Source organism: Ranitomeya variabilis, chromosome 1 (genome assembly GCF_051348905.1).
Source record: "Ranitomeya variabilis isolate aRanVar5 chromosome 1, aRanVar5.hap1, whole genome shotgun sequence".
NCBI classification, from domain to species: Eukaryota; Metazoa; Chordata; class Amphibia; order Anura; family Dendrobatidae; genus Ranitomeya; species Ranitomeya variabilis.
In genome coordinates this window covers 515,630,249-515,653,438 of record NC_135232.1, presented here as the reverse complement: position 1 = coordinate 515,653,438, position 23,190 = coordinate 515,630,249, and the positions used below count along the sequence as shown (strand labels likewise).

Genomic DNA, 23,190 nt, shown 5'->3' with positions numbered 1-23,190 from the left:
AACTGCAGAAGTAGTGACGTGTTTCTATGATACTTTTCCTCTGATTGTTCCACTCCTATTTTTGGCTTGCAAATACTGAGGTAAAAAACCTGCCTGAATATGCAATGTGTGCAGTTGGCCTTATAGTTTCACAATCTATTTGCCTGAAAAAGAATCACTTGCTCTTGAGCCGAAACATTGCTCACATGTGCCAAAAAAGACATATTTGTACATGGAATTTGCTACTGAATGCTGACCACTTTTTTTTTTTTTTTAAACTGATAGAGTTATATGCAATGGTAAACCCTATTTTCTTTTTCATTTATCCTGAATTAGAGATGGGGATGGCCATCAGGACACACGTGATAATTGCCCATCAGACATTAATAGCTCACAGTTGGATACAGACAAGGATGGCATGGGAGATGAATGTGATGATGATGATGATAATGATGGAATTCCTGATACCTCCCCACCTGGACCAGATAATTGCAGAATTGTACCTAATCCAGACCAGGCTGATTCTGATGGTATTTTTTTCTTAATTTTGTTTTGTTTTGTATTGTGATTTCTATTACTTTGGTCAAATCATTTGGTTCAGCTTCAACTAGGAGCCATCTGCATAGAGTTTGCATGAGCTCATATACCTTATTTTTCGGACTATAAGATGCACATTTTTCCTTCAAACATGTGGATGAAAATTGGGGGTGCATCTTATAGTCCAGATGTATTTGCTGTGGATGGGGAGGTGGGGGAGCAGGGGGTTGCAGGAGGCAGCTGCTGCGGCTAATGCCTGTGTCCACTGCTAAATAGGAATGAATATTCACTGCTCTCCGCGCCCATGGGAGTGGAGTGCAGTGAGTATTCATTTCTCTTTAATAGTGGACACGCTATTAGCCACAGCAGCCGGCTTCCTGCAGCTGCCAGGCGTTCATGTGTGCCTGATACATAAGCAAATGAATATTCACTGCTCTCCACTCCCAAAAGCATGGAGAGCAGTGAATATTCAGTGATATTTAATAGCGGGCACAGTAGTTGCAGCTTCCTGGAGTGGCTGGGTGATCATGTGTGCCCGCTATTAAACAGAACGAATATTCACTGCGCTCCACAGCCATGGGAGTGGAAAGCAGTGAATATTCATTCCCTTTAGTAGGGGGCACACATGAAAGCCCGGCAGCAGCAGGAAGCTGGCAGCTGTGCCTAACATTGTGCCGCTATTAAAGATCAATGAATATTCACTGCTCTACACGTCCAAAGTCCCGGGCGTGGGAATCAGTGAGTATTCTTGGAGCTGTCCTCTGCTTGTAAGTAGATCATGACGTCACTGCCATGCGCTGCTTACAAGCATAAATCAGCTGCTGAACAGGAAGCTGCGAGTGAGTGCAGGGAAGGTAAGTAGAATGATTTATGTTTTTTTTGTAATGTTTTTCTGATGGGGTCATGCATACATGGATGGGTGTTCTATCCTAGCAGTATAATTGCTATCTAAAGTTTAGTCATTTTTTTCTGTCTCAGTTATTACTGACACTGTATTTTCTGTGTAAATTAATCCTTCCTATATTTTTATATTGTAAGGTAACAGCACGATCTGCTGTCGATTTGGTATATACATTCTAGTTCAGCTTGCAGTATATTATGGGAAGTTCCTAGGGCTTTGTGGGATTGTTCCTGTTGCATTCTGGTCTTATTATGACACTGTGAAACGAACAGCAACCATTGTTCCTATATGCTTCTGAGGAGAAAACACGCCACTGTCATGCTCCTTGTAAACAGCCTACTCTAAGCATAGATGGTAAGCCACTATCTGTGTGTTACAGTCCTGTGTTTATCAGTATGTTTGCTGTATTAAGTAGGTAATCATCCACTCGTATATTACCTCATGTTACTGTGTATTGCAGATTATCTGTATTTTATGCACTGTATATATTCTGAAAGGCACTTGTTATTGCATCTTATAGTTTCACCGTTTCCTGTCATATCTACAATCAATAAAAGAAGGTTACAACTTTACAGCCTCGTTTTCTTAAAGACAGGGAGTTTAGCTACATGTCTCATTACACACCATGCCAACGTGTATGAGGACAGTATAGTGAGACAACTGCTGAGAACAAGCTCAAAAGATCTGGCAGTACGGAGCCCACCATTACCCAAGCATACAGTAATTGCGTACGGATATTGCAGCAACCTCCGAATCATCACACCGAATAATCGGACCATACAGAGACCACCATTATCCATGCAGAGCTTGACACAGGTATATCGCAGCAGACTCCTAACCGTTGAATCATGTCTCAAGGATGAGTATCCTCTGTCAAGACAAGATTACGAGTTGGTCCGTCCAAGACATCATCCGTCAGCAATGCCGCTGCTATTGACTGCGCAAAAGCTGAAGCGGCAAAAGCATGAAGCACCTTTCCTGAGCAAAACATACAATTTAAATTACAACAAGCATCCCTGGATGTGGAAAAAGCACGCCAACAAGCATGCGTGGAATAAGAAAAGGTGCGCCTTGAAGTGACATTACAGAAGCTTGCTAACGAAAAAGAAATAGCAGCTGCCATAGCAGGAGCAGAAGCCTTAGAAGCTGTCGTATATTCTGATGACAAACACAGCAGACGCAGCAGTGTGCTAGGCTTACGCAAATTACTCACGATCCACTGCAGCGTACTGCAGAGTATGTCCATCAACATCCCAAATCAAACAACGACCCAGACCCACAGCTGAATACAGACCATTTCTCTTACCCCCATGATGGCACCATGGAGAGAGAGAGATCCGCCCTCAGGAACGGGAAACCTACAGGTGAAAAAGGTGGTACCTCTCTCCCACATCAGTTCGGTTTCCTGTCCCTGACGGGGAACCTGCAGCATGATCGTCGTGGGATGCCGGGGGTCCATCGGTTCGATTACTGGCCCTGCTTCGAACACGGTGGATATTTCTCCCCGAAGGCCACGATCCCAAGGTCGGCAGGCCTTGTGCGTGAGCGGGGGAGAGACAGTGAAGAAAGGCGCTGGGGGCCCTTTCCAACTACGACTTGGTGGGGAACCACTGGATAAAGAGAATCATTAAGGCCTCGACCAGAGCTAGACCAGTGGTACACCATACTACACCTCCCTGGGATCTAAATTTAGTTCTCTGCACTAACTAAAGCGGCACCCGCACATTCCCTCCCTTCACGTGTGTGAACACTAGAGTTAGTCTTAATACTTAGTCACGTGGTGCCTCTAATAAGTTAAAATTAAAATTTTGTTTGATAACATTTAAGTTACAGCTGAAGTTCTGTTAAGGCTCTGTAAACCAACTGATGTGGGAGAGAGGTACTGCCTTTTTCACCTGTAGGTTTCCTGTCCCTGAGGGCGGATCCCTCTCTCTCCGTGGTGCCATCATGGGATCAGAGAAATACCGTTATTGGTAAGTAACTATGATATTTGTCAACAAGTCAAGCCAACCAGATTACTCAGACCTCCAGAAAGCCAACTATCAGCCTTCCTACCGCAATCAAGAAAATACACATTGGTGTGAGACTGACTACAATAATATTTCTCCAGAAAGAAGATCTGGAATCTGCCCCAGCTTAAAGAGACTACCTTTGCTTCAGAAAGGTACTACAGCAGTTGGACCAAACCAGAGACATCTAACAGGTATGAGTGCACAGCACACATGTATTCTGACAACACACCATCAGCTGGTATCAGCACCAGTCAAGCCACAATGGACTGTGCCAAGTTCCTTGCTCAATGTGAGTTGGTCACCAAGGGACTTGCAAAGTTCAGCGATCGTGCTGAAAACTACAGAGCTTGGCGAGCCACTTTCCAAAATGCCATCAGAGACATAGGTCTATCATGCAGTGAAGAAGTAGATCTCCTGGTAAAATGACTAGGAAGTGAGTCTGCCGAACACGCAAAGAGAATCAGAGACATTATTGTAAATTATCCAGATGTCAGCCTCAGAAGAATTTTGAATAGACTTGATGAATGCTATGGCTCTGTAGAGGTTATAGAAAATGCCTTGCTTAAAAGAATAGAAGACTTTCCTAGAATAGTGAACAAGGACTATTCAAAGCTCAGAGAGCTAACTGACTTGTTAATGGAGTTGTGTGTAGCAAAAGCAGAAGGAGATCTTGTGGAGTTAGCATACCTTTAGACTGCTAGAGGTGTGAACCTCATAGTTCAAAAACTCCCGTGCAACCTGCAAGAAAGTGGGTTAAACATGATTCTAAGTATAAACAGACTTACAATGTACCATTTACTCCATTCAATGTGTTTGTAGATTTTTTTCTGAACAAGCATAAATTAGAAATTATTCTAGCTTTGATTTCATGCTGTCATGTGCCAATTCCTCTGTTAGTAAACCTGGTAGAACAACTGTAGAGGTCCACAAAACTAACGTTTCGTCCACAGGTTCATTTCACAAAGAGTTCAGCTCCCATCAAGGAGAAGACAAATCCAGGGACCAAGCAGACAGTGTCCAAGAGCATAGCGGGGAGTTGAAGGACTCAAATACTGACACTCCAGCAATTACTTCTAAGTGTACAGAAGTTTGTGGAAACCTCATAGGAGGCAAGTCCTGCTCTAAAATTTCCCTAGTGAGAATCTACCCAGCAGACAAAAAGGACAAAGCCATCAAAGTATATGCAATTTTAGATGATCAGAGTAACTAGTCATTAGCTAAGTCTGCCTTCTTGTCACGGGGAGACTAGGTGGGCAAGAGCTAATAACCCGGGCCCCTGCAATTTCCCTCAGACTAGGGAAATCCTGACTGACCCTCTACCTAGAGTTTACACTGATGGTGTGCATGTCTAGGCCTCGACCCTCGCCCTGTCTCCTGTTTCAACCCTAGGCTGAAACCACCGCACACCACCCAGTGAAAAGATCATACACCAATACCCACAGTTAGAACAGACAAGGATAACGGAAAATATACACCACGCCGCAGTCACTCAGGAATACACTATAAATGCGCAGGGCAAAATAAATACAAATATAGGAAGGAGTAAATAAGACAAAGGGAAATACATGACCAGCAACGATACTCCAGCTACTAGCTCACCACTCCAGACCGAGATAACAACGCACAAGACAGAAGCTATAATCGGCGACGCCCAATGTTCAGGAGAACTATTTAAAGGCAATGGGCATGGCCCAGCTTCCAATCCGAGCATCGGGTAAATTAACCCCGGACCATCTAGATAAAATCTAGCCGACGCCAATGAGCACATAGTGGTCAAAAGCAGAATTACCGCTGTCTGTCGAACGACCTGGTCTGAACAGCGTCCGACATGACAGTACCCCGCCTTCTACGAGGGACCCCAGGGCCGTCACGGCTTATAGGACCCGGCTTGTCCGGATGGCGACGGTGAAAAAACCTGACCAGCCGATCTGCATGAATGTCCGAGGCTGGTACCCAGGACCTCTCCTCAGGCCCATAACCACGCCAGTGTACCAAGTACTGTAAAGTGCGGCGCACTACACGAGAGTCAACCACCTTGGAGACTTCAAATTCCAAATTACCATCCACCAAGACTGGAGGTGGCATAGGCGCCGCGTCCACAGAACCCACCACCTTCTTTAAAAGAGACCTATGGAACACGTTGTGTATCTTATACACCGTAGGAAGCTCTAATCGGTATGCTACTGAGTTAATGACGGCGGTGACCCTAAATGGACCAATAAACCGTGGACCCAATTTAAGGGATGGTATTTTGAGTCTTATGTTTTTTGTGGATAACCACACCCAGTCATCCACACTCAGGTCCGGACCTGGCACGCGCCTACTGTCAGCCACACATTTGTACCTAGCACCCACACTCAACAGGCGCTGTTTAACTCTCCTCCAAACTGATGACAATTGTGCTCCTAACTGGTCCTCCTCCGGAACGCCGGAAGAGCCCCTCTGACTCAAAGTACAAAATTGAGGATGTAGCCCGTAAACACAAAAAAATGGAGACTCCCCAGACGACTCCTGGCGGTGATTATTGATGGCAAACTCAGCCAAAGGAAGAAAGGTAGACCACTCCTTCTGGTTATCAGAGACAAAGCAGCGTAAGTACTGTTCCAAATTTTGGTTCATACGCTCAGTCTGACCATTTGACTGAGGATGAAACGCCGAAGAATGAGACAACTTGATCCCCAGCCGTGAGCAAAATGCTTTCCAAAATTTTGTCACAAACTGAGTACCCCTATCAGACACGATGTCAGACGGAACCCCATGAAGTCTGACCACCTCCTGCACAAATACCTGAGCCAGAGTCTTAGCGTTAGGCAACGAAGGCAAAGACACAAAGTGCGACATTTTTGAAAACCGATCAACAGTCACCAAGATGACTGTGTTCCCAGCTGAGGAGGGCAAATCAGTGATGAAATTCATGGAGATTTCCATCCATGGCTTACTAGGTACCTCAAGAGGAAGTAGTGTGCCAACAGGACGGGAGCGTGGCATCTTAGCCCTAGCGCACGTGGTACAAGCTGACACATATGAGACCACGTCCTGTCGGATCTTGGGCCACCAAAACCGACGTGACACCAACTCCAAGGTACCTCTAACCCCTGGGTGGCCAGCCAGGACAGCATCCTGATGCTCCGCCAAAACCTTTAAGCGGAGATGAAGTGGTACAAAAGATTTGTTAAGGCGAAACTCAGATGGTACCTCCTCCTGAGCCTCGGCAATCTCAGTCTCAACCTCGGTAGTGAGAGCCGAAAGCACAACACCCTTTTGGAGGATGGGTACTGGATCCTCCCAAGGTTCTCCCCACGGAAAACACCTGGACAGAGCATCCGCTTTAGTGTTTTTAGACCCCGGTCTGTGAGTGACAACAAAATTGAACCGCGTGAAAAACAATGCCCAGCGAGCCTGCCTGGGGGACAGATGCTTGGCTGACTTCAAATACAGCAGATTCTTATGATCGGTAATAACAGTAACCTGATGTACCGACCCCTCCAAGAAGTGTTGCCATTCCTCAAAGGCCAGCTTGATTGCCAACAACTCCGTTGCCGATATCGTAGTTACGATCGGCGGACGACAGTTTCTTGGAGAAATAGGCGCATGGACGCAAATCACTCAAAGATGAGCCTTGTGATAGTACCGCCCCCACACCAACCTCAGACGCATCGACTTCCACAACAAAAGGTTTTGATACCTCTGGCTGCACAAGAATGGGGGCTGAAACAAAACTGTTCTTAAGAAATTCAAATGCGCGCACAGCAGCCTCAGGCCAAACGGAGAAATTGGTACCCTTTTTAGTCATGTCAGTTAGCGGTTTAGCAATGATGGAAAAATTCTTGATAAATTTCCTATAGTAGTTAGAAAACCCAAGGAACCGCTGAAGTGCTTTCAGGTTATCAGGCCGTTCCCAATGCAGCACCGCTTGCACCTTAGCGGCGTCCATTTTAAAACCAGAAGCAGACACAATATAACCCAAGAACGGCAACTCTTGAACAGAAAATACACATTTCTCAAGTTTAGCATACAGCTTATTCTCTCTGAGAAGCTGTAACACCTGCCTGACATGATCTAAATGAGCCTCACGGTCGCAAGAATATGTGAGAATGTCATCTAGGTACACGATAACGAATTTCCCCAAAACATGCGAAAACACATCATTAATGAAATGTAGGAACACTGCAGGTGCGTTAGTCAACCCAAATGGCATCACCAAATTTTCAAAATGACCCTCAGGGGTATTAAAAGCCGTCTTCCACCCCTCACTTTGACGGACTCTTATGAGGTTGTACGCCCCCCTGAGGTCAAGTTTGGTAAACCACTTAGCACCTGCCACCTGGTTGAACAAATCTAGTATTAGTGGCATAGGGTATGGATCACGAACCGTAATCTGGTTCAATTCCCTGAAATCCAAACACGGGCGTAATCCGCCATCTTTCTTCTTCACGAAGAAGAACCCTGCTGCCACAGGTGAGGATGAAGGCCTGATGTGCCCTTTGCTCAAACTTTCAGCAATGTAATCCTTTAATGCTTGTCTCTCCAGACCGGAGATGTTAAACATCCTTGCTTTAGGCAATTTGGCCCCTGGTTTAAATCTGATAGTACAGTCATAGGGGCGATGTGGCGGCAACTCTGAACAACCCTTCTCAGAGAACACATCCACAAAATCCAGAAGTGACTCCGGAATGCTTGAAGTCACAGCAGACACACATGTGGCCAGGCAATTCTCCTGGCAGAATTCGCTCCACTGAATTATGTCCTGAGTTTTCCAGTCAATTACCGGGTTGTGCATAGACAACCATGGAAAACCCAAAACCACCTGAGCAGGAAGATTCCTGAGCACCTTACATGTAACCTGCTCGGAATGTTGAACCCCAATGTGGAGTTTCACCTCAGCCACAAATTCAGTAATCTCCCCCTGTGAGAGAGGAGCAGCATTGATGGTGACCACGCGGATAGGATGAGGCAGTTTTTCAGTCCTAAAACCTGCTGTGCGCGCAAACTCCTCATCAATGAGATTTGTGGCTGAACCACTATCCACAAACACAGTAATTGGCAGCTCACTGCATGCGATTATAACCTTAGCAGGGAGCATGCATTGAGAAACCACCATGGAGGATATACATAAGCTCAGATTGGTCTCCTCCACACCCTCTGAACTTAGAAGTTTTCCGCTGTTGCGTTTTTCTTAGACAGTAGAGGACAGATGTTAATAAAATGACCAGTCTTACCGCAGTAAAAACAGGCTCCCTGCTTCTTGAGATCGACGCTTCACATGTGACACCCCTGCGATTTGCATAGGCTCCGTTGGCTCACCTGCAGCAACCACACGTGAACCTAAACCCTCTCCCATAGGCGGTGTCTCATGCTCCCCCTGACGCAAACGGCGATCAATGCTGACAACCAGACTCATAGAAGAATATAGAGAAGTGGGAGTCTCGTACATCAGAAGGGCTTTTATAACCCTTCCAGAAACCCTATGAATAAGCTGACTCCGCAGGGCTGGGTCATTCCACTGTGTATCGATTGCCCAGCGACGAAATTCAGAACAGTAATCCTCTGCAACTCGCTCCCCCTGGCGAATAGTGCGTATCTTAGATTCTGCTAGAGCCATTCTGTCTGGCTCATCGTAAATATTTCCAAGAAAGGAAAAAAGACTCTCCACAGAGTCAAATGCAGCAGAATCAGATGGCAAAGAAAACAACCATGCTTGGGGATCCACCGCTTAACAATGACAACACCAGGCCCACACGCTGAGCCTCATTACCTGAGGAGATCGGGCGCATACGGAAATATAGTTTGCAAGCTTCACGAAAAGAAAGAAATGTACTGCGTTCCCCAGTAAATTTTTCAGGCAAAGGAAACTTAGGCTCAGCAACTCTACCTGTCGCTCCAGCTTGCACATTAGATACTGCTAGTCCTTGTTGCTGCACTGCCCCCCTCAACTCAGTGACCTGTGGGGACAGCGCCTCCAACTGGCGGGTTATGGAAGTCATGGGATCCATGACAAAACAAAAAAAAGAAACCCCTTTTTTTTTTTTTGTTTTAAAGGTCGATTATAATGTCACGGGGAGACTAGGTGGGCAAGAGCTAATAACCCGGGCCCCTGCAATTTCCCTCAGACTAGGGAAATCCTGACTGACCCTCTACCTAGAGTTTACACTGATGGTGTGCATGTCTAGGCCTCGACCCTCGCCCTGTCTCCTGTTTCAACCCTAGGCTGAAACCACCGCCCACCACCCAGTGAAAAGATCATACACCAATACCCACAGTTAGAACAGACAAGGATAACGGAAAATATACACCACGCCGCAGTCACTCAGGAATACACTATAAATGCGCAGGGCAAAATAAATACAAATATAGGAAGGAGTAAATAAGACAAAGGGAAATACACCATCAGCAACGATACTCCAACTACTAGCTCACCACTCCAGACCGAGATAACAACGCACAAGACAGAAGCTATAATCGGTGACGCCCAATGTTCAGGAGAACTATTTAAAGGCAATGCGCATGGCCCAGCTTCCAATCCGAGCATCGGGTAAATTAACCCCGGACCATCTAGATAAAATCTAGCCGACGCCAATGAGCACATAGTGGTCAAAAGCGGAATTATCGCTGTCTGTCGAACGACCTGGTCTGAACAACATCCGACATGACACTTCTTTTACAGCTTTACCGTCTTAGGACCCAATGCCCCTACTCTTTAAAAATTTGTGCCAGTATTGTAGAGACAGCTGGTAGGAGAGCAACAGGCAACGTACTCGTGTATATAGATGGCCAAATGTGTCTGCCTTTACCAACCATATTGTAATGCAACCAGATTCCTGACGACAAGTCAGAGATACCTACGCCTGAAGTGGCATCCCATCATCCTCATCTGAAGCGTATAAAACTCCTGATTCCTAGCCTTGATCCAGAGGCTCAAATAGTCTTGCTCCTTGGGAGAGATATTCTACAAGTCCACGAGGTTAGGCAACAGATCAATGGCTCACACAATACTCCATATGCCCAGAGACTCGACCTTGGGTGGGTCATTGTAGGAGAGGTCTATTTAGGAGGGGCACACAAACCGACAATGGTCAACAACATTCTTACCAGTTCGCTCAATAATGAACATCCATCTGTCCTTCAACCATATGAAAATCACTACTTCATAAATGAGTTGCCACACAGCACTTCAGCACCAAGTATCTTAGCAAGTTGTGCCTACGAAGATTGCATCCTGAATGGTGACCAAGATCACCTTGGGTGCACGGTCTTCCGCAAGACGAAAAAAGATAATCATGCAGCAATGTCATTTGAAGATAGACTGTTCCTAGAGATGATGGAGCAAGGAATGGTGCAGAACAAAACGTAGAGCTGGATTGCACCTCTACCCTTCAATCATCAAAGTCAACGCTTGCCTAACAACAGAGAACAAGCTTACAAACGATTTGTCTCCCTCCATCAAAGCTTCCATAGTAAATCAGAGATGAAAGATCATTTCTTTACCTTCATGGAGAAAATATTTAAGAATGGTCATGCACAGTTAGCACTTACACTTTAAGACTCTGAAGAGTGCTGGTACGTGCCCCTGTTTGGAGTGTATCACCCGAAGAAGCCAGGTCAGATCAGAGTAGTATTTGATTTGAGTGCCAAGTACGAAGGTGTTTCATTGGATGATGTCTTGTTATCAGACCCAGATCTGAACAATAAACATTTAGGAGTGCTTCTCTGTTTTCAGAGAGACTCTGTTGCATTCACAGCAGACATCCAGCAGATGTTCCATTGCTTCTTTGTTAAAGAACACAGAAATTCTTAAGATTCTTGTGGTCCAAAGATAACGATCCTTCCAAAGAGGTTACAGAGTATCGTATGAAGGTACATATTTTCGGTAATAGTCCTTCTCATGCAGTAGCCATCTATGGGCTGAGACACGCGGCTCAAGAGGTTGAAGCAGAGTACGGAACAGATGCTAGACTCTTTATAGAGAAGGATTTCTATGTGGATGACTGTTTGAAATCAATGACAACAAATGAAACTGCGACTAGTCTTCTGAAAAGATCCCAAGACATGCTTACTGTATCTAACCTAAGGTTGCACAAGATCACTTCTAATAACAAGGAAGTGATGGAAGCCTTCCCTCCTAAGGATCACTCAAATGACTTGAAGAATTTAGATCTATGCATAGACCCCCCACCAATTCAGCAGAGCCTTGGCCTACCATGGGACATAAAAGCTAATACCTTCCCCTTCCAGGTTAACAGAGAAGATAAACCCTTTACTCACAAAGGAGTGCTGTCGACCATAAGCAGTTTATATGACCCACTGGGGTTTGCAGCTCCTGTAGTCATCGAGGGCAAGGCTATGTTAAGAGACTTCACCAGAGAGGTGTCAAACTGGCATACTCCTCTTCCCACAAAAGATAAAACCAAGTGAATGGCCTGGAGAAATTCCCTCACAGCCTTATCAAGTCTTCACATAACACACTCGTATGTGTCTGTACCTAGAAGCGAGATAGAAACACAAACACTTTGTGTGTTCTTCGATGTTTCAATCAAAGTGATTTCTGCAGTAGCTTATTTGAAGACGACAGACACCAGTGGACAATGCCATGTAGGGTTCGTCATGAACAGAGCAAAACTAACACTGCTCCGTAACACACCGTACGATGCCTAGAACTTTGTGCTGCTGTGTTAGCAGTCGAGTTGGCAGAACTCGTCACTATGGAATTGAACCTAGAGATTAAAGAAGTTGAGTTCTATACTGACAGCAAGATAGTACTAGGGTACATCCATAATGAAGTGAGATGCTTCTTTTTCTTTTTAAACATCTCTTTATTAATTTTTTATTAATACAACAGTATAACATAATAACAATGCGAAATGTATGTGCTAATACAGAAAAGTAGTAGAAAATCAATCTTACATCATCATTACAGATATTAAATGAACATGGCAATTAACACATCATATTTTGTGGATCCTGACTACTCCAGAGCCAAATAATCCCATCATCTATCTCACCACTGTCGAGAAGGGTTACCTTTCTGTACATACATTCCTGTAAACCTTCCGATAGCAGGATTAAAGTAGAGAAAGGAAGAGGAGAAAAAGAGATGAGGTGATAGAGGAATCCTCTAACTAGAGGTAGGGCGATAGTGTTGGCGACTAATTTTTTAACGTCCTCAAGAGACTGTCAGGAAAAGTGTTATCTATAACTTGTAGCATCCAAAATCCTGAAGCAAGAACAGTCCATTCTCTGAATGTTTCAAAAGCCTATCTATGAGGAAGTCTGTTGACTTTTTAACTTCAGGTATTCATCGGATTCTCTGTATAAAACCCATGGTGCCCAAGTTTTCCCAAATGTATCCCGCAAGAGATGCGCATATGCCACTATTTCTTCTATATAATAGAGCTGATCAACTTTATGTATCCAGTCTTAGATGCGCGGGCAGTTCTGAGAGCACCAATTTAGAGGGATTAGTAACTTGGCTGCTGCTATTAAAAATAGCAGTAGGGATTTGTACTTGGTCTTCGTGAAGTCACCAGACCAGTTCAGGAAAATATGGTTCAGTTGCGGGGTTTTCGGAAGCCTGCATATTTTAGTAATAATATTCAGGACGTCCTTCCAGAAAGGTTTTATCTTTTCACACGACCACCACACGTGTAGGAACATCACTTTGTCCACAGCATATCTCCAACAGGTTGGGGAAACGCTGGGGCACCATATATGTGTTGCGATTGGGGTAGTGTACCATCTTGTAATAATCTTGTAAGAGTTTTCCTGAACTCTCACACACTTAGATGGGCCAAACTAATTTTTATATATATAATTAACCTCCCAATCCTGAAGTTTAATATCTAATTCTTTCTCCCATGCTGATATATAAGCTCTCTTAACATTTACCCTCATCCTCGCCGTTGGGTATGTATACATTTGAAGTACAGTACAGACAAAAAGTTTGGACACATCTTCTCATTTAAAGATTTTTCTGTATTTTCATGACTATTAAAATTGTACATTCATACTGAAGGCATCAAAGCTATGAATTAACACATGTGGAATTATACTGTATACTTAACAAAAAAGTGTGAAACAACTGAAAATATGTCTTATATTCTAGGTTCTTCAAAGTAGCCACCTTTTGCTTTGATGACTGCTTTGCACACTCTTGGCATTCTCTTGATGAGCTTCAAGAGGTAGTCACCGGGAATGGCTTTCACTTCACAGGTGTGCCCTGTCAGGTTTAATAACTGGGATTTCTTGCCTTATAAATGGGGTTGGGGCCACCAGTTGTGTTGTGCAGAAGTCTGGAGGATACACAGCTAATAGTCCTACTGAATAGACTGTTAGAATTTGTATTATGGCAAGAAAAAAGCAGCTAAGAAAAGAAAAACGAGTGGCCATCATTATTTTAAGAAATGAAGGTCAGTCAGTCTGAAAAATTGGGAAAACTTTGAAAGTGTCCCCAAGTGCAGTTGCAAAAACCATCAAGCGCTACAAAGAAACTGTCTTACATGGGGACCTGTTATGACCCCAATGGCGAGGGTCTCAGAGGAACGTGGAAGTCTGCAGAATACAAAAATCCAGCTCATAGGGCAGTGGTAACTGGGTTGACCATATATCTACTCCTAACGCCAACACTAGAAGTAGCCGGGGATCATTCCTACGTTGATTCTAGATGACACGCGCCAGCCGGAGAATCTAGCTACCCCTAGTAGAGGAAAACAAAGACCTTTCTTGCCTCCAGAGAAGGGGACCCCAAAGCTGGATAGAAGCCCCCCACAAATAATGACGGTGAGGTAAGAGGAAATGACAAACACAGAAATGAACCAGGTTTAGCACAGAGAGGCCCGCTTACTGATAGCAGAATAAAGAAAGGTAACTTATATGGTCAACAAAAACCCTATCAAAATCCACACTGGAAATTCAAGAACCCCCGAACCGTCTAACGGTCCGGGGGGAGAACACCAGCCCCCTAGAGCTTCCAGCAAAGGTCAGGATACAGATTTGGAACAAGCTGGACAAAAATACAAAACCAAAACAAATAGCAAAAAAGCAAAAGGCAGACTTAGCTGATATAACTGGAACCAGGATCAGTAGACAAGAGCACAGCAGACTAGCTCTGATAACTACGTTGCCAGGCATTGAACTGAAGGTCCAGGGAGCTTATATAGCAACACCCCTAACTAACGACCCAGGTGCGGATAAAAGGAATGACAGAAAAACCAGAGTCAAAAAACTAGTAACCACTAGAGGGAGCAAAAAGCAAATTCACAACAGTACCCCCCCCTTAGTGAGGGGTCACCGAACCCTCACCACGACCACCAGGGCGATCAGGATGAGCGGCATGAAAGGCACGAACTAAATCGGCCGCATGAACATCAGAGGCGACCACCCAGGAATTATCCTCCTGACCATAGCCCTTCCACTTGACTAGGTACTGAAGCCTCCGCCTGGAGAGGCGAGAATCCAAGATCTTCTCCACCACGTACTCCAACTCGCCCTCAACCAACACCGGAGCAGGAGGCTCAGCAGAAGGAACTACAGGCACAATGTACCGCCGCAACAAGGACCTATGAAATACATTGTGAATAGCAAACGACACAGGAAGATCCAGACGGAAAGATACAGGATTAAGGATTTCCAATATCTTGTAAGGCCCAATAAAACGAGGTTTAAATTTGGGAGAGGAGACCTTCATAGGAACAAAGCGGGAAGAAAGCCATACCAAATCCCCAACGCGTAGTCGGGGACCCACACCGCGGCGGCGGTTGGCAAAGCGCTGAGCCTTCTCCTGTGACAACTTCAAGTTGTCCACCACATGATTCCAGATCTGCTGCAACCTATCCACCACAGAATCCACCCCAGGACAGTCAGAAGGCTCCACATGACCCGAAGAAAAGCGAGGATGGAAACCAGAGTTGCAGAAAAAAGGCGAAACCAAGGTGGCGGAACTAGCCCGATTATTAAGGGCAAACTCAGCCAACGGCAAGAATGTCACCCAATCGTCCTGATCAGGCAGACTTAGCTGATATAACTGGAACCAGGATCAGTAGACAAGAGCACAGCAGACTAGCTCTGATAACTACGTTGCCAGGCATTGAACTGAAGGTCCAGGGAGCTTATATAGCAACACCCCTAACTAACGACCCAGGTGCGGATAAAAGGAATGACAGAAAAACCAGAGTCAAAAAACTAGTAACCACTAGAGGGAGCAAAAAGCAAATTCACAACAGGGACCGCCCCAGGAAAGGAAGACCAAGAGTCACCTCTGCTTCTGAGGATAAGTTTATCCGAGTCACCAGCCTCAGAAATCGCAGGTTAACAGCAGCTCAGATTAGAGACCAGGTCAATGCCACACAGAGTTCTAGCAGCAGACACATCTCTACAACAACTGTTAAGAGGAGACTTTGTGCAGTAGGCCTTCATGGTAAAATAGCTGCTAGGAAACCACTGCTAAGGACAGGCAACAAGCAGACGAGACTTGTTTGGGCTAAAGAACACAAGGAATGGACATTAGACCAGTTGAAATCTGTGCTTTGGTCTGATGAGTCCAAATTTGAGATCTTTGGTTCCAACCACCGTGTCTTTGTGCGACTCAGAAAAGGTGAACAGATGGACTCTACATGCCTGGTTCCCACCGTGAAGCATGGAGGAGGAGGTGTGATGGTGTAGAGGTGCTTTGCTGGTGACACTGTTGGGGATTTATTCAAAATTGAAGGCATACTGAACCAGCATGGCTACCACAGCATCTTGCAGTGGCATGCTATTCCATCTGGTTTGCGGTTAGTTGGACCATCATTTATTTTTCATCAGGACAATGACCCCAAACACACCACCAGGCTGTGTAAGGGCTATTTGACCAAGAAGGAGAGTGATGGGGTGCTACACCAGATGACCTGGCCTCCACAGTCACCAGACCTGAACCCTATCGAGATGGTTTGGGGTGAGCTGGACCGCAGAGTGAAGGCAAAAGGGCCAACAAGTGCTAAACATCTCTGGGAACTCCTTCAAGATCGTTGGAAGACCATTTCCGGTGACTACCTCTTGAAGCTCATCAAGAGAATGCCAAGAGTGTGCAAAGCAGTCATCAAAGCAAAAGGTGGCTACTTTGAAGAATCTAGAATATAAGACATATTTTCAGTTGTTTCACACTTTTTTGTTAAGTATATAATTCTACATGTGTTAATTCATACGTTTGATGCCTTCAGTATGAATTTACAATTTTCATAGTCATGAAAATACAGAAAAATCTTTAAATGAGGTGTGTCCAAACTTTTGGTCTGTACTGTATATCTATAGATAGATGCATAGATCTATCTATTCATATATCTATAGATCTATCTATATGTAGATCTATCTATATATCTATCTATCTCATTCCTTCTATCTATCTATAGATAGATATCTAGATAGATATGGGATAGATAGAAGGAATGAGACAGATATATCTATTCATATATCTATCTATAGATGTAGATAGATATATGGATAGTTAGATATATGTATAGATATAGATATATCTATCTATACATCTATCTAACTATCCATATATCTATCTACATCTATCCATAGACATATCTATAGATAGATATATGAATAGATATATCTATCTATCTCATTCCTTCTATCTATCTATCTATCTATCTATCTATCTATCTATCTATCTATCTATCTATCTATCTATCTGTCACGATCCCTTAGCCGCTTCCACCAATGTGTCAGGGATCCACACCGTGACCGTCACCCCTACGTCACGGATCGGGGTGACTTTAGGCCAACAGACGGCTATCACATGTGCAGGGGGGCTTATCTTAGTTATCCCTCCACTGCCACAATGTGATAAAAAAACACACACAAGGCTAGGGACCACATAGTTTACAGCAGGGGCTTATTTTAGGTATCCCACTGCTCTTCAATATACCATGAACTGCAGGGATTTATGTATCCCGCTTACAGTCCCATTAACACTTGCAGCTCTCTGGCGCCCCCTTTACCCGCAGGTCAGATTAGGTACTGCACCTAGGGTAAATAGTCGCCAGAAAGGCTGCCTGCTATGTACAGGCTATTGGGCATGCTGCAGCGACGCGATAACTACTCCCACTCAGGCAGGAACAATAATTATTAACGCCGCAGTCGCTACAACATCACCCAAAAGCCTGCACGGTATCGCTGCCACCAGCTCCGATTAAACGGGTCCGAAGCTTACCCAAAACAGTAGCGTAATTCCCTTCAAGAGACAGGGTACGTTTAGAGCATGGAGAATGAACTGGTATTAATATTATACCCCGTAAAAATTAGGCAGTGCTTTATCGAAAATATTTTATAAAGATGTTACAAATGAGACAATTGCAAATATGTACAAAGTAATTATATAAAAAAACAAGGATTACATGAGAAATAACACTTACAGTTGTTCAAAGCATTGCAGGCAACCCGGCTAGTGAACTTTCCATCAATCCCAGTGCATCAGGGCGTGCACTCTGGGCTCTTCAGGTAAAAACTCAAATCTGACCCTCTTGGACGCCTGCCAGCACTTAAAACCTACAGCCTGTGACCTCACAGAAAGGGCTGGCTTTTCCAAACCCTCCTACCTCTTCAGTTTTATTAACTGGGCATTAAATATATCTGATGCCCGTCACTTCGCTACAGAACGTGTCATAATCATGTCCCACCCAGCATTCATCTCGTGTTATCGCTAGCATTCTAGGGAGATCAAATATGTCCTATTTGGGATGTATATTTACAGAGAAATCCCTACTTCTTTACCAGATGGAGTTAGAAACTCGTCTTTAGAGTGATGGATAGCCCCACCGAGGGGAAGTAAGAATATATATTTTCGTGTTCTTAACGTAAACGGTTTGCGTAATATCTTACAAAAACAAAACAAAGAACTTCCATGTGTTCTAGAGACTTAGAATCCAGTTCTTGCTGGAGGAAGATTCTAACCTGGTCGTAAAAATTCCTTTAGGCAATAAAACGCTCTTCCCCCATGTACATTGACAAGGCAGCTCTTGGCTGAGTGAAAGGGAAGGGGGGGTTTAGCCCACAGCTTGCTAGCAAGAGAAACTACTTATATGATATTTCATACCATATCGTGACACCTCCCCTTTTGGTGTGCGCTAGGGAGGTAGAACCCCACGGTATGCCTCCATGCGCACCTCAGTGGGTTCACCCTGGCGGGACAGTCCATCTGCATTCCCATGCTCTTTGCCTGCTGTGTGTTTAATGGTGAAGTCAAATTGAAGGGCAAGGCTCCAGCGCAGCAACCTGCCGTTGGTTCCACACATGGCATTTAGCCAGCGCAGAGGGTCGTGGTCGGTCACCACAGTGAAGGTGTGACCGTACAAGTAGGGCTGCAAGCGCTGCAAGCGCTGCAGGGCCCAGACTATGGCCAGGCACTCCTTCTCGATGGTGGAGTAGGCCACTTCCCTCGGCAAAAGTTTCCGGCTCAGGTACAACACGGGGTGCTCTTGGTCCTCCGAGTCAACCTGGCTGAGCACAGCACCAAGGCCAACTCACTGGCGTCAGTCTGTACCAAGAACGATCGACTGCTGTCGACTGCTTTCAACACAGGGGCGTTGCACAGTGCGGTTTTCAACGCCTGGAAGGCCCCCTCACAGCCATCTGTTCAGTTGACGATGTGGGGTAGCTTCTTCCTGGTGAGGTCCGTCAAAGGTCTTGCCAGGCTACTATAGTGCTGTACGAAGCGCTGATAGTACCCCGCAGTGCCCAGGAAGGACATCACCTGTTTCTTGGTCCCAGGAGTGGGCCAGTTCACGATCGCGCCCACTTTGTCAGGCTCTGGCTTTAGGGTGCCTCCGCCTACCCGGTGCCCCAGGTAGTGGACCTCCCTCATGCCCATCTGGCACTTTCCCAGCTTGATAGTCAGTCCTGCTCGGTGAATTCGCCTGAGCACCTCGTCGAGATGCTGCAGGTGTTCATCCCAGGAGGAACTGAAGATGGCAATGTCATCTAAGTATGCCACTGCACACTTCTCCAGTCCCTGAAGCAGGAGATTGACCATCCGCTGGAAAGTGGCAGGGGCATTCTTCATGCCGAAGGGCATGACCGTGGACTCGTACAGTCCGAAGGGTGTGATAAAGGCGGACTTCTCCTGTGCCTCGGGGCTCAGGGGAATCTGCCAGTATCCTCGACTCAGATCCATTATTGTTAGGTAATCTGTGCCAGCTAACTTCTCAAGCAGCTCCTCGATGCGCGGCATTGGGTGCACGTCTGAGGCTGTAATGGCATTGAGCCCCCTGTAGTCCACGCAGAACCAGGTGGTCCGGTCCTTTTTTGGCACGAGAACTACAGGTGAGGCCCACGCGCTCTTTGACCGTCTAATCACCCCCAGCTGTAACATCTCATCGATCTCCTGGCGCATAATCTGCTGCACCTGGTCAGAGATTCGATAGGGTGTTCGCTGTAGTGGGGCGTGATTCCCGGTGTCCACCTCGTGGACTGCTAACTCAGTCCTTCCAGGCCGGTTCGAGAACACGACCCGGAAGGGTTCCAGTGTGGTCTGCAACTGCAACCGCTGTGGTTCATCTAGCGAGGCGCTTACCTCCACGTCCTCAATGGACCCATTGGCCTTGGCTTGGGCCAGCATGTCCAGGAGGGTGTCTTCCTCCCCGTCTTCGGGTGCGCTGCAGACCAGTAGGACGAAAGGTTCACGTTCGTGATGAGCCTTCATCATGTTGATGTGAAAGGCCTTTCGCCTACCCCGAGCGTGGTCAAGCGTGACCACGTAGGTGACCGGGTTGAGCTGTTGGTGGACGACGTACGGGCCCTCCCAGGCTGCCTGAAGCTTATCCGTTGGTACGGGGACCAGCACCCACACCTTTTGACCCACGTGGTAGGTCCACTCCCGGGCATTCTGGTCGTACCAGTGCTTCTGATCAGCCTGAGCCTGCGTCATGTTGTCATGCACCAACTGCGTCAAGGTCTGCATCTTGTCACGGAAGCACATGACATACTCCACTAGGGACACTTCAGAAGGGTTCGGCTCCTCTTCCCAGGATTCTCTTACCAACCCAAGGGGTCCCCGGACTCGCCTGCCATACAGGAGCTCGAAGGGGGAGAACCCCGTCGAGGCCTGCGGAACCTCTCGGTAAGCGAACAGCAGGTGTGGGAGGTATCGCTCCCAGTCGCGCCCTTGTGTCTCAACCAGCATGCCTAGCATCTGTTTGAGGGTACCATTGAAGCGTTCACACAAGCCATTGGTCTGTGGTTGATGCGCACTCGATACCAGGTGCTTCACCTGCATTTTCTTACAGAGAGCCTCCATTAGGCGAGACATGAATTGGGTCCCTTGATCAGTGAGCATCTCCCTGGGAAATCCTACCTGTGCAAAGATAGCCAACAGGGCATCTGCCACCTTATCTGCCCTAGTTGACGACAGAGCTACTGCCTCTGGGTACCGGGTAGCGTAGTCTACCACAGTAAGAATATATCGCTTTCCAGAGCTGCTGGAGACGGCCAGCGGGCCCACAATGTCCACCGCGATCCTCTGGAAAGGCTCCTCTATCACTGGCAAAGGAATCAGGGGAGCCTTAAGAGCAGGCCCCGCCTTCCCCACTCTTTGACAGGTGACACAGGAGCGGCAGTAGTTTGACACATCTGTCCCCATCTTAGGCCAATAGAAGTGCTGAGACAGCCAGGCCTTTGTTTTGCTGATCCCCAAGTGTCCAGCTAGCGGGATCTCATGGGCAATCCGCAACAACTCACCCCGGAATTGCTGCGGGACGACCAGCTGTCTTTCCCTCAACCACTCCTTTTGTGATTCTCCGGGTACTGTCTCCCGGTACAACCTTCCTCCTTCCCAGAACACCTTCTCCTTATCAGCCTCGGAGAAGCACGTCCCGGCGAGTTGTCTCAAACTCTCTAGGCTCGCATCTGTGTGCAGAGCAGCCTGAAACTCCTGGCTAGGGGAAGCCAGAAGCGACGTCAGGGTCCCTTCCCCACGGGAGCCCTCTGGGACCTGCTCTGGGTCCACCTCTGGTTCAGTCACAGCGATGACTGAGGAGGGTCCGGAAGGCAGACAGTTATCTGCGTTCCGGGCACTCTGACTGCGGGTGACAGCAGCTACGTAGGCTGTCTCCCCGGGGATTTCTACAGACCCATCAGCCGACGCTGCTATGGGCTCTACCTCCCCATCCACGCCCAACACTTCAGGGGCAGTGCTACTTATGGGCCAGTTACCTTCCTCGGTGGCACCGGTCAATTTCATGGCGTCACCTTTCTCATGGTTCCCATGCATCTCCTGTTGTGAATTCTGTTCTTGAGCTCCCTCCTGTGGTTATGAATGGTACTTCGGCGAGTTCTGTTTATGGACTCCCTCTGGTGGCTGTGAGTGGAGCTGCTGGTTCTGAGATTCCTTCTCCAGCTGATCTCGTTCAGCCCTTGGCTGGCTGCTCTATTTAACTCCACTCAGATCGTTACTTGATGCCAGCTGTCAATGTCCTAGTACTGGTTCAGTTCTCTTTGATCTTTCAGATGACCTGTCTACTTCAGCAAAAGCTAAGTCCCTGCTAGCTTATTTGTTACCATTGTGTTTTTGTCCAGCTTGCTATCATATTTAATCTTGTTAGCTGGAAGTTCTGGGATGCAGAGTGGCACCACCGCGCCGTGAGTCGGTGCGGTGGTTTCTTTTGCACACTCTGCGTGGTTTTTTGTTAGTTTTTTGTGCTGATTGCAAAGATACCTTTTCTATCCTCAGTCTGTTTAGTTCAGTCTGGCCTCCTATGCTGAAACCTATTTCATTCCTGTGTTTGTGACTTCCATCTTAACTCACAGTCAATATATGTGGGGGCTGCCTATTTCTTTGGGGAATTTCTCTGAGGCAAGGTAGGCTGTATTTTCTATCTTTAGGGGTAGTTAGCTCTTAGGCTGTGAAGAGGTGTCTAGGCAGAGTCAGGAACCCTCCACGGCTATTTCTAGTTGTTGTGATAGGATTAGGGGTTGCGGTCAGCAGAGCTCCCACTTCCCAGAGCTCGTCCTGTATTGCTAGTTTGCTCATCTGGTCATTTCTAGTGCTCCTAACCACCAGCCCATCATAACAGTACAGCTGGCCTACAAAGTGTTAATGCATCTCAATAGAGGGATAAGAGAAGTTCTGAGACCATTTTTTTTTCTCTGCAGTGTGTTTTGTATCTCTTTTCCCCTTAACCTCTGGGTGGTTCAGGACACAGGTGTAGATATGGACATTCAAGGTCTGTCCTCTTGTGTGGATCAACTCACTGCAAGAGTACAAAGCATTCAAGATTATGTAGTTCAGAACCCGATGTTAGAACCCAGAATTCCAATTCCTGATTTGTTTTCTGGGGATAGATCTAAGTTCCTGAATTTCAAAAATAATTGTACACTGTTTTTTGCTTTGAAACCCCGCTCCTCTGGTGACCCCATTCAGCAAGTAAAAATCATTATTTCTTTGCTACATGGCGACCCTCAAGACTGGGCATTTTCCCTTGCGCCAGGAGATCCTGCATTGCGTAATGTAGATGCGTTTTTTCTGGCGCTTGGATTGCTTTATGATGAACCAGATTCAGTGGATCAGGCAGAGAAAATTTTGCTGGCTTTGTGTCAGGGTCAGGATGAAGCGGAGGTATATTTTCAGAAGTTCAGAAAGTGGTCTGTGCTTACTCAGTGGAATGAGTGTGCCCTGGTGGCAATTTTCAGAAAGGGTCTTTCTGAAGCCCTTAAGGATGTTATGGTGGGATTCCCCACGCCTGCTGGTCTGAATGAGTCTATGTCCTTGGCCATTCAGATCGATCGACGCTT

At 46.3% G+C, this 23,190-nt stretch overlaps 1 protein-coding gene across 1 annotated transcript in view; it reads left to right on the top strand.

The window, feature by feature from the left end:
• LOC143766163 (cartilage oligomeric matrix protein-like) overlaps positions 1 to 23,190 on the top strand; it is an 883,353-nt gene that overhangs the window by 731,403 nt on the left and 128,760 nt on the right. The window contains exon 13 of the mRNA XM_077253630.1: positions 316 to 509. Coding sequence (XP_077109745.1) covers positions 316 to 509 — 194 coding nt within the window. The remainder of the gene's footprint in view (positions 1 to 315; positions 510 to 23,190) is intronic.